This window comes from Heterodontus francisci, chromosome 49, assembly GCF_036365525.1.
Source record: "Heterodontus francisci isolate sHetFra1 chromosome 49, sHetFra1.hap1, whole genome shotgun sequence".
Taxonomy (NCBI): domain Eukaryota; kingdom Metazoa; phylum Chordata; class Chondrichthyes; order Heterodontiformes; family Heterodontidae; genus Heterodontus; species Heterodontus francisci.
In genome coordinates, this window is record NC_090419.1 from 3,731,418 (window position 1) to 3,748,403 (window position 16,986).

A 16,986-nucleotide genomic window follows, 5' to 3' on the forward strand; every position below is an offset into this window, starting at 1 on the left:
GTCAGAGGGTCAGTACTGAGGGATTGCCGCACTGTCAGAGGGTCAGCACTGAGGAATTGCCGCACTGCCAGAGGGTAAGTACTGAGGGAGGGCAGCACTGTCAGAGGGTCAGTACTGAGGGATTGCTGCACTGTCAGAGGGTCAGTATTGAGGGATTGTTGCACTGTCAGAGGGTCAGTACTGAGGGATTGCCGCACTGTCAGAGGGTCAATACTGAGGGATTATCGCACTGTCAGAGGGTCAGCACTGAGGGATTGCCGCACTGCCAGAGGGTCAGTACTGAGGGATTGCCGCAATGCCAGAGGGTCAGTATTGAGGGAGCGCCGCACTGTCAGAGGGTCAGTACTGAGAGAGTGTTGCATTTGGGAGGGGCAGTAGTGAGGGAGCGCTGCACTCTCGGAGTGTCAGTACTGAAGGAGTGCCACACTGTTGCCACAATAACCTCAACAGGAGAAAAACACCAACAAATCCAACAACAACCTCAACAGTGGAGAAACATCAACAAATTCAACAACATCAGAAGGGGGAAAAATTCACACCGATAAGCACAAGCTGTTGAGGGACAGGAAATGGTTTCCGAAGGGCCAGAGTATCTGATCACACCCGGGATGGTGTAATTGTAAGCAACAAAGCCCGTTTCAGCCTGAAAAATCGAAAGGAGAGAGCAAAGCTGAGAGGGAATGAGTTGATATTGACTGAGTTAATGAGGGGGCAATGGCCTCATGCGGCTCCCACAATGCCCCGCGACTGGGAAAGGCCCCTATCTGTGGTAAAGGCCGCGTTGCACTCTGGGAGGAGCTTCCACACATGCGCATCTCCACAAGCGCGTTAACTGCCGCTTTTTTTTATTCTCCCGCGGCTCAGACTTTCAAGTTTCCTTCATTGAGATTGACGACTGAAGCCGCTTCGGCTTTTCCTTTAAGCTGCTTTTTGCGGAAACAAACGGTCGACGGGCGACGTAACGCAAACATGGCGACTGATGACGCCCCGTCCCAACCACTGTGTCCTGAGCTCTGATTGGCTGCGCTTCCCCACGTATTTGGAGGTCAAAGGGGTCAACTGGCGCTCCAGCCTCCGCGCAGCCGCAGTTTAAGCGACCTGTGACCCCTCCTGGGGTGGGGGAGGGGCCAGCACCAGATTCTTAAAGGGACCCTGCACCGCCAGAACTGTCCCAAACTCTTAAAGGGACCCAACATGGACAGACAGAGCAAGAGAGTTGGAGGGAAATAAAAGAGAGTGATGGAGAGAGAGAGAAATGAGATTGAAAGAATAATAGAGGGATGGAGAGACTGAGAGTAAATAGGTGATAGGGAGAGAGTGATAGAGCAAGAGATGGTGAGAAAGGGAGGGAGAATTTCCTCAATTGGACAGAGATGGAGAGAGAGTGATAGAGAGATGTGAAGAGAGATCAAAGAGAAAGGAAGGTGGAGAGTGAGGGAGAGGTAGAGTTTGAGAGTGAGGAAACAGATAAATGGAGAGAGAAAGGTGAGGAGAGAGTAAAAAAATGAAAGAGAGAGAGAGAGAGAGATGGAGAGAGAGTGGGAAGGTAAATGAGAAATTAGAGGAAAAGAGCAGACACAGGGTGTACAGAAAGAGTGAAAAATGAATGAGAGATACAGTGCCCGTCAGAGAGAGAGGGAATGTCCGGGACAGACGTGGGCAGAGAGAGAGGCAGATAGTGTGTGTGTGTCTGTGTATGTGTCTGTGCGTCTGCATCTGTGAGTGTGAGTGTGTCTGCGTCTGTGTCTGCATCTGTGTGTGTGTCTGTGTGTGCGTGTCTGTGTGTGCATGTCTGCGTATGTGTGTGTCTGCGGCTGTGTGTGTGTCTGTGTGTGTGTGTCTGTGTGTGTGTGTGTGTGTGTGAGTGTCTGTCTGTGTGTCTGACTGGGTGTGCGTGTCTGTGTGTGCGTGTCTGTGTGTGAGAGAGAGAGATCAGCACACGTTCACAGTAAAAAAATGTCTTGCGGTGTCACGCACTCATTTAATTGGGTGCACAACCAGACAAAAGTAACTTTATCCCCGGGCGAATGAGTGGAGTCAGACATATAAAAAGAGATTGCAGGTTAATGCCCAGATAACCCAGATAAAAGTTGCGGAGAGAAATCACCCAGTAATCCTGGTTGTAACCCATTGGACTCAATACAATGATCCAAAAATATTATCACTGCCAATCAAACAAATTCATCAGCTCAACAGCGATTAGTGAAATGATCCATAAACTGCAGTGTTACATGATTCAAGGAAGATTACAGAGCATGATAGAGAACATGTAAACAGACACAAAGTGTTTGTTTAGTTTCTCTGCCATTGTCCGATGATGAGAGGCTGAGTAAATTGGGCCTGTATTCTCTGGAGTTTAGAAGAATGAGAGGTGATCTCATTGAAACATATCAGATTCTAAAGGGACTGGATAGGGTCGACACTGAGAGATTATTTCCGCTGGTTAAGAAATGAAATTCTCCCTTATCCCTTCCTAACCAGCATATCCACCTGTCCTGTCAGCCCCAGGAATCAGTGAACATCAGTGAGCTTTCCTCTGTATCCTTGGAATTTAGAAGGTTAAGGGGTGATCTGATCGAAGTTTAAAGTGGTGGATGGGGTGCCAATCAAGTGGGCTGCTTTGTCCTAGATGGTGTCGATCTTCTGTAGTGTTGCAGGTGCTGCACTCATCCAGGCAAGTGGAGAGATACCATCACACACCTGACTTGCATCTTGTAGGCGGTTGAAAGGCTTTGGGGAGTCAGGGGTGAGTCACTTGTAGCCACAGTATTGATGTGATTTCTTCAGGTCAGTTTCTGGTGAATGTTTCCCCAGGATGTTGATTCTGGGGGATTCAGCGATGGAATAATGCTTTGAATGCCAAGGGGAGGTGGCTGGATTCTCTCTTGTTGCAGATGCTCATTGCCTGTCAGTGTGTTTTTCTGTGTGTGTGTTTTTTCTGTGCTCTGGGACCAATTTCCTCATGGGGACGTCATACTGGTGCCCCATAATTGACTAGTTAGCAAAATGAATACTCATGGAATGAACGGGACAGGGACAGAGTGGATACAACATTGGCTAAGGGACAGAACACAGAGAGTAGTGGTGAATGGTTGGTTCAGACTGGGGGACGGTATCTATGCCTGACATAATCTTATAGACTTCTATTAAATCTCCCCTCAATCTCCTTTGTTCTAAGGAGACCAAACCCAGCTTTTCCAACCTACCTATGTAGCTAAAATCCTTGAACCCTGGAACCATTCTGGTAAATCTCCTCTGCACCCTCTCAAGGACCCTCACCTCCTTCCGAAAGTGTGGTGACCAGAACTGGACATAATTCTCCAGTTGGGGCCGAACCAGAGCTTTATAAATGTTCAGCATAACCTCCGTGCTTTTGTACTGACTGTATACAGTGTATATTGTGGTACAGGGGTATTCCCCAGGGGTTTGGATTAGGACCACTGATCTTTTTGATATATATTATTGACTTGGACTTGGGTTTACAGGGCATAACTTCAACATTGTGCCAACTGCAATGTAATAAACAGGGAAGGGAATAGTAGTAGACTTCAGGAGGATAGAGGCAGTCTGGTGAAATGGTCAGACACAGGGCAGGTTAACTTCAATGCTGAGAAATGTCAAATGATGCATTTTGGAAGGATGGCTGAGGAGAAGTGATATAAACTAAATGGTGCAATGTTAAAATGGGTGCAGGGACAGAGAGATCTGGGATTTCATTTGTGTCATTTTTTACATCTAAAAGATTCAATTTGGGGCTTGCAATCTCTCAGTTGAATTTAGCTTCATCCTGAAAAGTGTTAGCAAACATGTTGGGAAATGTGTCAAAAGCTGTTTCCATTCAGACATTCCTGCATTGTGGAAGTGTGGGCTATCTCTGCAGAGACAGGAAATAGGGGTGTTTGAATGGATCTGCAGCTTTTGGTTGATGCAATAAGGTGAGATTGTGAATAGTGTCCCTTGCATATCCACAGAATTGAAGGTATTTACAGAACACCACATGAAGTAGTTTACCAATGTCTGATAAACTTCAAAGACTTCAGACACATGGAAGAAGAGGAGAAGGGAACAATATATAAAACCTGAGACAGTCAGACAACAGCAGTAGGGAAATGAATCTCTTTTTATGGGTTTTAATTTGAAGGCCTGAGCTGATGATTGAAAAAGCAAGAGTTCAAATCCCACACTAGGCTGTTGTGAATTTGAATTCTGTTTTTTCCAAAAAGAAAAAACATATCTCTGGAAGTTTACCAATGACACAAAAATAGGCAGCATTGTAAGCAGTGTAGCTGGAAGTATCAAATTACAAAGACATATTAATATCTGAAGTGAATGGGCAAAACTGTGGTAAATTGATTTCAATGTCAGTAAAAAAGACTAGAACAGAGTACTTTATAAATGGTGAAAAACTGGAAACACTGGAGGTCCAAAGAGACTTGGGGGTGGCGGGGGGGGGGGGGGGGGGCGGGGGGGTGGGGGGGGGGGGGTCCATGTCCATTTGGGTGCAGTTTAGATTTCCCAGAATGATAACTGGACTCCAAGGGTTAAATTACGATGTGATATTACACAAACTAGGGATTTTTCCCCTGGAATTTAGGAGGATCAAGGTGATTTGATCAAAGTTGTTGAGATATTAAGGGGAACTGATGGGGTCGTTTGGGAGAAACTATTTCAGCAGCTTGGGAACATAGGAACAGGAGTAGGCCATTGAGCCCATTGAGCCTGCTCCACCATTCAATACTATCATGGCTGATCATCCACTTCAATGCCTTTTCCCCAGACCATCCTCATATCCCTTTATGTCTTTGAATGATGCTCACCAATGCATCGACTATCTCCATAGCGACCTCTTTCAACACTCTGGGATGTAGAATATCAGGTCCTGGGAACTTCAGTCCCATTAATTTATCCAATACAACCTTCTTACTAATACTAATTTCCTTCAATTCGTCATCACCAAGGCTGATTAAAAGTTGGAGTTTACCTCAGTGCTTTGGAAATATCAAACCCTGATCCCACACCCAGTAAAGTATTTTACATGATGGGACGCTGCAAATGTTGATATACTCAGTACGCACAGTACCTTCATGTTGCAATAAGATATTATATTCTCTATTCAGATAACTCTCATCCCACAGGGGCAAAATTCTACTGGGTCAACATTCTGACCAAAACATTAAAACATTCCAGAAAGCGAGGCTCACAAATTCAACACAAGTTTCCTTTTCTGAGTCTCGCTGGTCTGTTCTGATTTTCTGTTGGGTGGCATCAGCCGAGATTTTATGTTCAGACCTGAACCCACAAACGTATAACTCAGAGGCAGGATTATTACCCACTGAGCTACATCTGGCTCCAATGTTCCCAGAAAATTTAGTTGTTGTGCACGGCCAGTTATTTTTTCCGTGCCCTGTCCTTTTAAATTTTTAAGAATCTTTGTAGATGTGTGTTATTTATCATGGAACAGGACCTGCATGGGACCTTCCAGGCTGCTGCACACAGCTTTGCAGGAACACTGACCGACACTCTCCATCCCAATCTCTTCCTCTTTCTCTCTGGTACTCTCTCCCCATTGCTATCCTTCCCTCTCTCTGTTATTCTCTCTCTATATCTATCCCTGTCTTTCTCACTGTTACTCTCTCCATCTGGATGGAGGAGGAGAAAGAGAGGCAAATATCGAGGCAGCTTTACTCTGTATCTAACCCCACACCGTACCTGCCCTGGGATTGTTTGAGAGAACAGAGAAGACAGAGATTTACTCTGTAGATAACTTGGCTTGGCAGCATTTGATGGGAAAGTCGAGACAGAGCTTTACTCTGTATCCCTGGAATTTAGAAGGTTAAGGGGTGATTTGATCAAAGTTTACAAGATAATAAAGGAAACTGATTGGGTAGATAAGGAGAAAATCTTCTCACTAGTTGTGGGAGTCTTGGACGAGGGGCACAGTCGAAAAATCAAACATTAGTCGAAAACACTTCCCAGGGTGAAATTTATTATCACTTCTACACACAAAGGGTGGTGGAATTTTGGAATTGTCTTCCACAAATGACCCTTCCCTATCTCTGCAATCTCCTCCAGTTCCACAATCCACCAATATCTGTGATCCTCTAATTCTGGCCTCTTGAACATCCCCAATTTGAATCGTTCCACCATTGGTGGCCGTGCCTTCAAGCTGCCAAGGCCCTAACTCTGGAATTCCTTTCCAAAACCTCTCCGTCTAACTAACTCTCTTTCCTATTCAAAGACACTCCCTCAAAACAACCTCTGACCAAGTTTTTGGTCGTCTAGTCTAATATCTCTTTAAGTGGCTCGGTGCTGAATTTTTATTTTTAAAAATTGATTCGAGTGACGTGCGTGTCACTGTCAAGGCCAGTATTTATTGTCCATCCCTAATTTCCCTTGAGAAGGTGGGTGAGCCATGTTCTTGAACCACTGCTGTCCATGTGGGTTAGGTAGACCCACAGTGCTGTTAGGATTGTGACCCAGTGCAATATCGTTCCAAGTCAGGATGGTGTGTGACTTTAGTTGTTGTCAGTGGCCAGCTTTTTCAGTGCACTGTTGCTTTCAATTTGTGATATTATCGCAGCTAGATGTAAATGTTCTCCTACCATCTGCCTGTCTCTCCCTCACTCTTTCTGCCCATCTCTCCCTCCCTCTTTCTGCCCATCTCTCCCTCCCTCTCTCTCTCTCTGTCTCTCTGAAGACCAAGATCGCATATGTTTTGCTAATTACTCTCTTACTATCTCCTGCTGCCTTCAAAGATCACTGCTCGTGAACCTCCAGCTCCCTCTGTACCTGCACACTCTTGGGAAATATGTCATCGTGTCATCAAACAAAGTCAACATGGTTTCACTAAAGGGAAATCTCCTTTTAATCTTCTCTGTTCTAAGGAGCACAAGCCCAGCTTCTCCAGTCTATCAGTGTAACTGTAATAATCTCATCCAGGAACCGTTCCAGTAAATCTCTTCTATACATTCACCAAAGTCTCCATGTTCTTCCTAAAGTGTGGTCCCAGAATTGGACACAATACTCCAGCCGAGGACAAACTATTATTTTATAAAGGTTTAGCATCACTTCCTGACTTTTACACTCTCGATCTCTGTTTATAAAGCTCAGGATCCCATCTGCTTTATTAACCCATCAGCAAAGACAGACATTCTCTCCATTGACCAGTTCCATTAGACATGAATCTGTGAGTCGTTCCAAGGCTGGCGGGAAGGTTTAGGGGAGACCAGAGAGAACCCTGACCTGGTCAGATTTTTTCAAACAGGAAACAATCAGTACATTGGCAGTGATATTAATAAATCCCTGAGGAAGATAGGAGGAGGCTATTCGGCCCCTCGAGACTATCCTGCCGATTCACTCAGGTCATGGCTGATTTGCTCCTTCTCCACATTGAGCTGTCTCGGCTCCATAAACATTAATACCCTTTCCTAACAAATCTCTGCCGACAATCAGGAATTAATGTCACTGCCTGTTAACACTGGGGAATTCCTTCCCGAAACCTCTCCATCTCAATCTCTCATTCCTGCTTAAAGACGTTCCTTAAAACCAACCTCTTTGACCAACCATTTGGTCATCATCCTTAATCTCTCCTGATGTGGGTTTGGCATCAGATTTTGTTTTAAAATGCACCCTGTGTAACACCTTTCGGACTTCTTATTCCTCCTCCTTCTCCCTCACCCCACCTCTCTCTCTCTCTCTCTCTCTCTCTCTTCCTCCCACCATTTTATTAATAGAGGGGAAGAGTGTGTGTGTCTCTGTCTCTGGTCCCATAACGTTACCCCAGGGTATCCACACAGCCTGTCTCCCCGTCCCCCTGCTTCTAAAGTGTCTCAGGGTCTCCTGGAACTTTCTATCTCTCTGCTTCTGTCTCTATCCCTCACCATCTCTCTGTTCTCTCTCCGTTTCTATCTCTCCCTGTCTCTCTGTTACTCTACCTCTGTCCCTCACTCTCTGTCTATCACTCTCTCCCACCATGTTGGTTATCATTAGGGGTCGAGTTAAATCACAGACAAAATAAACACTTCACCTGTCTGCCCCGGTATAAATAGCAACATTTGTGGCCATTTTATGTCTGTATTCAGACAATATAGACAGGAGTGTACATTATATGATGGGATGCTGCAAATCGATTTACAATCATACTGCCGGAAAAACAACTTAAAAAGGATTATTCACAAGTCTAGTCCAACTGAACTACAGATTCGACCCGATGAGGTAATAAATGCCAACACTCTTGAGTTTGTTGCAGTACCTTAAACTTTACTCTGTATGGCTTTCAGAAATTAAACATTACACGTGCACTACAAGATTAAAGATTACACGTAGGTTAGGTTACATAGAATTCCAGTAAAATAGCACTAAAATCCCAGTGAATATTCCCGGAAAAATCAATGCTGCAAATGATCCCCACAGACTCTCACCTAGTCTGTGTCTTTAATCTCACCAAGTTCCCACTGTTCGATGATCAGTCGTTCAGGAGGGATCTTCTTCCAATCGCTGGCCCAGCTATCTGGACTGCAGTGTCAGATAAAGGAAAGGGACCCCCTTATATCCAGGACTGACCTTCACTCTCCCCTCGTGCACCATGTCACTGGGCTCAATGTTAGGGTCTTTCCCTGCATGATCAATCACTGTGTGTGATCAATATCTTTTCCTATACTGCCTGGACCACCCCACACACACATTGCATTTGTTTCTACATTCCAAGCCTCACCCATAACTAATTTCTTGTCATTAAAAGACTCCATTTTATTCTCCATATCCTGCCTTCTTGTAATTTCCAGGTCTTTGGTCATTTACTGTCCATATCTTGTCTTTGGAATGCAGCACATAGAACATTCCAGACCCATTTCTGTTGAGTGTTTACTTGAACAAGTGAATTGACCATTTAATATTTTTAACTTACTTAACCCTTGTGTTCCCACAAAGATCAAGCTAGCAAATTCAACAGTGTCCACTTTGACTTCATCACATCGTGTCTTATGTATATTCTCACAGGATAGCAGGTATAACTGTAGTCATAGTATTCAGCTGAAAATTGATCAGTTACATTGTGATTTCAGTCCATATTTAGAGTACACACTGGACCTTACTGTTGTAATAAAGTCATTTAGTATCTATTCATCCCACTTGGGCAAAATTACACTGGCTCAACATTCTCACCAAATACTGAAACATTCCAGAAGGCGAGGCTCACAAATTCAACACAAGTTTCCTTTTCTGAGTCTCGCTGGTCTGTTCTGATTCTCTGAGGGATTACTGATGCTTATCCTCCACATGAGCAGTCGTCCTAATCCTGGGTGCCTATTCTGCCATGCTTTCCTTACGTTGCCTGAGTCTTAACATTGGATTATTTACGAGTTGGGTCATTGCGTGGGAAACCGTAAGCGTTTGACCTGACCCGGGATGACAGATGGTTCAATTTTTTTTGTTTGTTTGTAATTGAGCCATTCAAGTAATTACGAGATAATGATTGTTGAAGATAAAAGCAAAATGCTGCAAATTCTGGAATGCTGAATTAAAAACACAGAATGATGGAAATACTCAGCAGTTCTGCCATCAGATGTGCAGAGATAAACAGAGTTAACGTTTCAGGTCTGTGATCTATCATCAGAGCTGTTAAATGATAGAAAAGTAATAGGTTTGAGAAAGCGATTGGGGTAAATCGGTCTCCATAGCATTAATTGTGTAAAGAAAATATAAGGAATTTTCGTGTGCCCTGGCATGGTAGCGATATTGTGTCACATTGAATGACATAATGTACCTGGGGCAGTGCCAGCGAGTATTACAAGGAGATCACTCTTCTACGCAGTGTTTAATGGTATAACTGTTGTTATTTGATATTGCTGTTCATTGCATGTGTGAAGTCATAATTGTAGTGAATAGAATATAACCACTGTTATATTCGAGTCACTTCAGAATTTGGAACAATAGTGCAAAAGAATAAATGAAGGGTAATTGACTCTCGCACCCCGACATCCAACAACTGACGAGCCGGTCAGGAATGATAAGAAAGTTGTTTTTAATTTTAAAACTATGTTCCAAATAAGCAGGATCTGAGGGCATGTGACATAGGAAGTGAACCTTCAGGAGTGTAGATATTTGCACATCCAGTCATTTACTGAATTGGAAAAAAAGAATGGCTGACTAGATGTAGGATTTGCTTCCTTTTCTTTCCTTCTCTGCCGCTTCTCTGTCTCATCATTAAAGCGTTTGGACACAAAGAATAACGCAGTTTGATGGACAGGCTGTCGCCATATTGAACCAGTCTTTGCAAGTTCCTCCAAGCCATCAATGTCAATGCTGCCGCACTTCAAAGAGAGCTTCAGATTTTCCTTGAAGGGTTCTTTTTGTCCTTCCATGGAACCGAGCCATTTGAGAGTTGACAAAACAGGACCTGGCTGGGGAGACGCCGTTCAGTCATCTTTACAGTGTCCAGCACTTCGAAGTTGGTTTTTCAGGAATTTTGCCTGAATGCTTATGGATCTGGCTTCAAGAAGTACACTAGAGTTTGTCCAACTGTCCTCCCATTGAATCCAGAGTGTCTGACAGAGACATTTCAGCTGGAATTGCTCCAACACTCTTCTGTTTTTCTTCTGTATTGTCCAAGTCTCACTGCAGTACACGAGTGTGCTGACAATTGCTCTGTACACTAGGACTTTATTTGACTTGCAAAGGCCTTTGCTGTCAAACACCCCCGGCCATAGTTTCTAGAAGGCTGAGCTGGCACAGCTGATCCGGTGTTTGATCTCCTCATCAATGGTGGCCTTTTGAGAAAGATGATTGCCAAGTTATGGGAAGTGCTCAACATTTTCCAAAGTCTCTCCGTCAAGTTAGATGGGAGGTGGATTATTTGGCCGACCAGGTGTCGGTAAAAAAAAGTCAGGTTTGTTTTGGTAAATTTCAAGGATAGGCCAAACCTCCTGCATACAGAATTGAAGAGATCAAACGCAGCTTGAAAATCTGGTGCAATGTGGGCAACGACACTGCAGTCATCCACAAACTGTAGATCTGCATGCCTATGGTGGTCAACTTTTAGTTTAAGCACGGAGGTGAGTGAGGTTAAAGAGTTTGCCATCTAGGTGGTATTTACTACTCACACTAGAGGGCAGCTGATCTTTGTTGAGGTGAATAGCCACAGTCAAGAAGATTGCAAATAGTATGGGGACTATCACAGTACATCGTTGGAACCCAGTCCTTGGATTTGCCTGGCAACAAAGACCATGTTGGAGGTTCCTCTGGAAAGTCGAGTGTAACATTTTGGCTCTGGGAAGATTTCCTCCGTCACAGGAAGTAGATGATTCAGGCGAATGAGTGTCAGGATTTCCCCTGCTGTGCACAAGAGGGAAATACTGCAAACTTTCCACTGCATGATTTCTATCCCTTCTTGAAGACAGTTGCAGTATCACATTCCTGAAGTTGTAGGGAGTTATTGTCCTCCCAAATCCGTAAGATGAGTGCATGGAGTTTTGAGGTGATCAACAACCCACCGGCTTTGAGTACACAGCTGTAATAACATCGAAGAGGCAAAACACTGAGCCAGGCATTATGGAATCCGGGTCATTGGCTCAGGGCTTAGATGTTTAGGGTCACTAGCCAAGGGCATCGAGTGTTACACATATTGTGGTTCAGGGTCAATGATCCAGAGCATTGAAGCTCATTGTAACTGACACGGGATAGTGTGGCCTCAGGGTCACTGACCCAGGACACTGTCCCTTCATAATCACTGACCCAGGCCACTGTACCGTCAGAATCATTGACCCAGGCCATCGGGGGTTCAAGGACACTGAGCTAGACATTATCGCGTCAGAGTCACTGACCTAGGGCTTAGTTTCAGGATCACTGACCGAGGCATTGTTGGCGGAGAGTCACTGACTCATGCATTACAAGTTCAGCCTCACTGCTCCAGGCATTATAGGTTCAGGGTCATTGACCCAGGGCCTTGTTGGCGCAGGGTCATTGACCCAGGGCTTTACAGATTCAGCGTCACTGACTCAGACGTTACAGGTGCTAGGTCACTGACCCAGAGCCTTGTTGGTGCAGGGTCATTGATCAGGGAAGTGAGCGTTGAGGTTTAATGCCACAGGACATTCTGGTTTCGAGGCTAAATTCTCAGGGTATTCAGGTTCAGGGTCAGTGACCCAGGGCATTGAGTATTCTGGATCTTTGACTGGTGTGTTAGTATGTGTATCAATATTAATGTAAATCAATGGGCCCACAGGAAAGGACTCTTTCTCAGAATATAATGTCGGAATGAGTTCTGATGTTGAACGATTTTCAATTCTTCTCACATTTTAATGACTTTAACAATTAGTTTAAAGGGATACTTGACCACATCCTTCATCTGCTCCCTGATCTTAGTTTGCATCACGGCATCAATAAAAGTATTTGTGCAGCAACTCAGCTGTTGTAGCATGGACCCTAGTTGGTTTAATGTATCAGGTGGCCATATTTCATCATAGCCAAAAACAAACATTTGGTACCATATTGAATGCAATGCAAACACTGCCCATAACAATATGAAATTCCACGAGATAACAAACAATAAAATAATGGATTTCCTTCGACTCTCCATCTCTGGGTCTTTGGGACGGTCCCCAATGCTTTTCCCCCGGAGTCTCCTGCGAGCTCTGCTACTCACTAAAATGTTCCTGACAGTGAAAACATTGAGCAGCAGAATCAAAATAAATGGGAGAGCGGGGTTTAGAAGATGATGAATGGATATCACTATTAACCAGAAGAAAGATCTCATAACAACAATTGGCATAAAACAAAACCAGGGGAAATTGATAAATGGATAGTAATTTTTGAACACAAAATACCAGAAAATGTTGCTTAAACAACACAGTACAATCACTGTTCCCAGAACCACAGCCGCTATTCTCTCAGTACAATATTTTCTCTTCAGTTTCTGGCAAGAAATGGCTACAAAACGATCAAAGGTGAAAGTGACAGTGGCCCAGACAGAACAGTCAGTAATGGCATAAAGCAAGACGGCGTGGATATTACACACACGGATGTAATTCATGAAACGAAAATGTTCCCGATAAACAATTGGAATGTGCCTTAATATCAGGTCGAGGAAAACAACCAGTAAATCCATCACTGCCATGGTCACCAGGTAGCGAGTGACACATTTGGAAAGACCACACTTTCCTCGATACAGGATCACAATCGTCATCAAGTTAGCTGTGAGGATGGGAAATAAAAAGAGAAGTTATACGTCAGGCTGGGAACCAGCTTTAGGCAAATGTTTTATTCTACCCATTGATGTATTGAAATGATTATACCTGTAAGAACACAGGGGAAGGTCAGGGATCTGGTGGACGGCAGGAGAAGTTAAATGGCAAACGAATGAGCCTGAAATTGTTGAACTTACTGTTGATCATAATCCTCCCGTCCACCTTTGGCTGCGTGTCCTACAAATTGTGACATCTCCATGTACTCCCAGTTCTAACGCAGGGTCATCAACCAGAAACATTAACCCTATTTGTATCTCCACAGATGCGGCTGGACCTGCTGATTGTTTCCTGCATTTTCTGGTATTATTTCAGATTTGCAGATAACACAGCACTTTGCTCTCGTATAAAAAGACTGACAGAGAGATTCTCTGACCCGTGACAGTCAGCATGGTTTCAAAAGAGTATTTTGCACGCCTGGTGCCTGGATAAAGGATGCACAGAAAGCATGCAGTACTTTCTGCAAGAGGAAGGGAATGAGGCAGATGTAATGATACACTTTGGTGCCAATGACACAGAGAGAGTAGGTATTGAAGTCCTAGGTCAGGAACTAGTTTGGAAGTTAAAGAGGAGGACCTCGAAGGCAAACATCACTGGCTTACTCCCAGTCCCACATATTAGTGAGAGTAGAAGTAGAAGTTTAGGTGTATCAATGCGTAGCTTGACGATGATGTAGGAGGGAAGGCTTCAAACTCTGAGGTAATTAGGACCAGTAATGAGGCAGGGGTGGTGCAGTGGTTAGCACTGCAGCCTCACAGCTCCAGCGACCCGGGTTCAATTCTGGGTACTGCTTGTGTGGAGTTTGCAAGTTCTCCCTGTGTCTGCGTGGGTTTCCTCCGGGTGCTCCGGTTTCCTCCCACATGCCAATGATTTGCAGGTTGATAGATAAATTGGCCATTATAAATTGTCCCGAGTATCGGTAGGTGGTAGGGAAATATAGGGACAGGTGGGGATGTGGTACGAATATGGAATTTGTGTAGGATTAGTATAAATGGGTTGTTGATGGTCGGCACAGACTCGGTGGGCCGAAGGGCCTGCTTCAGTGCTGTATCTCTTTAAAAAAAAAAGGAGGCACCTAATCACAAGGGACAGGTTGCACCTCAACTGGAGTGGACCAACATCCTCGTGAGGAGATTCATTAATGTGATTGGGGACTGTTTAGACTAAATTGGCAGGGGATGGGCACTGACACATAGACGTAGAAAGGAGGAATAGGGTGCATATTGTGAGACTGTTGAACAGGAATATAGAAGGAAATGCTTCCGTCTTCGATGGGATTGGTCTAAGAAGGACTATGAGGAATGTGAATCCAGGATTACAATGTAAGTTTGTAAACGCCAGACGTGTGGTATATAAGGTTGGTCAATTACAAGCACAAAAAGCAGTTCGGGATAATGATGGTGTGGCAAAAATGGAAACATAATTTAGAAATTGTGAGGAGCAGGCGCTTAATATGCAAGGATATAAAGTGTTCAGAAAAGTTAGGGAAGGAGTGAAAGAGAGGTGGGGATGGCAGTAGTGATTAGGGGAGACATTGCAGTTTTGGAAAAGGAGGTTGTACTTGAGGGAGAAAGGACAGGCTTTATTTGGTTAGAATTAAGAAGCAACAAGTGTATGAACACACAAATAATGATACTTTATAGGCGTCCAAATAGTGAGATTGAGATAGGATTAAATTTGCAGGAAAATCACAAAATGTGCAAAAATTATAGATGGTGATATGGGGGAATCAAATATCTATTAGCATAATTCGAGAGTGAAGGGTAAGGAGGCGGAGGAATTCCTGAAATGCGTTCAGGAGAAGTCCCTCGATTAGTATGTTCTCCACCCAACTAGAAAGGAGGCAGTGTTAGATCTGGTGCTGCATAATGAGTGGGACAAGTGGACCAAGTGTCTTTGGGGAAGAACTTGGGTGAGAGTGATCATCACATGCAAGGATTTTGACCATTAATGCAGAAGCGCCGTGAACGAATTAAGGTAGAACGTCTGGAATGGAAGAGGACAACGTTCAGTGAGATGAAAGGGATCCAGCCAAGCTCAAATGGAACCAAAAACTAACAGGCAGACAAAGTGTCGTCTTCAAGGAAGAGTGCCTTCAGCTACAATCTAGTCACATTCAAATAAGGCCAAGACGTTAGGAGACCAGCAACAAGGCTCCTTAGATGACAAGGGTGATAGAGATTATGATGAAATAATGAGTGGTTGTATGATATATGTCAGTTAAACTCATCAAGTGAGAAGCAGGCCAAATACAATCTATTGAGAGGGAAGATGACGAGGAAGGTCAGACTGTCAAACAGAGAATATGAGAATAGAAAATCAGAACAATCTTCTACCGGCGTGTAAATGGAGAGTTGGTAGTAAGAGGTGGATTGGAGTGCTTAAGGACAGGGAGACTAATATCTGCCTGGAGGCGCAGCGACAGGCTAATTTATATAATGAGTACTTTGTATCAGTTTTCACTGAGGAAGTGGCATCTGACAAAACATCTGTCGAAGTAGAGAGGGTAGAGGCGTTGGATTGGGTCAAAATTAAGAGGTGGGAGGACGAAAACAGCAGTCTATGCATATGGTAGATGTGTCACCTTGTCTGGATGGCTTGCATCCAAGGTTAATAAAGGAAGTGGGGATGCAGAGAGCAGAAAGGCTTGCCATTACCATCCAATCTTCCTGGATGTGGAGGAGGTACCTGATGATTGGAGATTGGAAAATGTGACTATCTTATTCCAGAAAAGGTGTCGCGACAGTCGCAGCAACTACAGGTCAGTTAGGTTTAACGTTAGTTACTTAGATCTTGAGTAGGTTAAAGATTCGGGATAACATCGTGGGCCGAAGGGCCTGTACTGTGCTGTACTGTTCTATGTTCTATGTTCTATGTTCTATGCTGGTGGTAAGTAAGTTATTGGAAACAATTATAAGGGAAGAATCAACAGACACTTGGAAATGATAGTCAGCAAGGATTTGTAAAAGACAGATGATGCTTGACTGACCTAAATTAATTTCTGTTGAAATATGAGAGAAGATTGATGAAGGGAATGTGGTTGATGTTGTTTCTATGTATTTTGAGGAAGCTTTTGAGATGGTGCCATCTGAAAGACTGGTTCACAAAATTAAGGTTGTTGGAATAGGAGGCTCACGATCATGTTGGATACAAATGTGACTCAAGAACAGAAGAAAAGCGAGTTGTAGTAAAACGTTTCTGCTCAGAATGAAGGATGGTACACAAGTCAGGAATGTGACGGAATACTCTCCATTTGCCTGGATGGTTGGAGCTCCAACAACACTCAAAAAGCTCGACACCTTCCAGGACAAAGCATACCGCTTTATTGGCACCCATCTACATGTATTCACTCCCTCCACCACCGGCGCACAGCGCCAGCTGTGTGTACCATCTACAAGATGCACTGCAGCAATGCACCAAGGCTCCTTAGTCAGCACTTTCCAAACCCGCGACCTCAACCAACTGGAAGGACAAGGGCAGCAAATGCATGGGTACATCACCACATGCACATTCACCTCCAAGTGACACACCAGCCTGACTTAGAACTATATCACCGTTCATTCACTGTCGCTGAGTCAGAATCCTGGAACTCCCTTCCTAACAGCACTGGGGTGTACCTACCCCAAATGTACAGCAGCAGCTCAACCAGGCAGCTCATCACCACCTCTCAAGGGCAATTAGGGATGGGCAATAAATGGCCAGCGACGCCCAAATCCCATGAATGAATTAAAAAAACATGGCATCTGCT

General features: G+C 44.2%; 1 protein-coding gene across 1 annotated transcript; it reads right to left on the reverse strand.

The window, feature by feature from the left end:
• Positions 1 to 12,286: 12,286 nt before the first annotated feature.
• Positions 12,287 to 13,180, reverse strand: LOC137358341 (probable G-protein coupled receptor 139). The gene has a single exon (XM_068024284.1). The coding sequence runs from the start codon at positions 13,178 to 13,180 to the stop codon at positions 12,287 to 12,289; it is 894 nt and encodes a 297-aa protein (XP_067880385.1).
• Between the last annotated feature and the right edge of the window lie 3,806 nt (positions 13,181 to 16,986).

What these genes read in the sequence shown, in the direction of transcription:
- LOC137358341 (XM_068024284.1), bottom strand. Translation starts at nt 13,180, where the DNA reads ATGACGATTGTGATCCTGTATCGAGGAAAGTGTGGTCTTTCCAAATGT.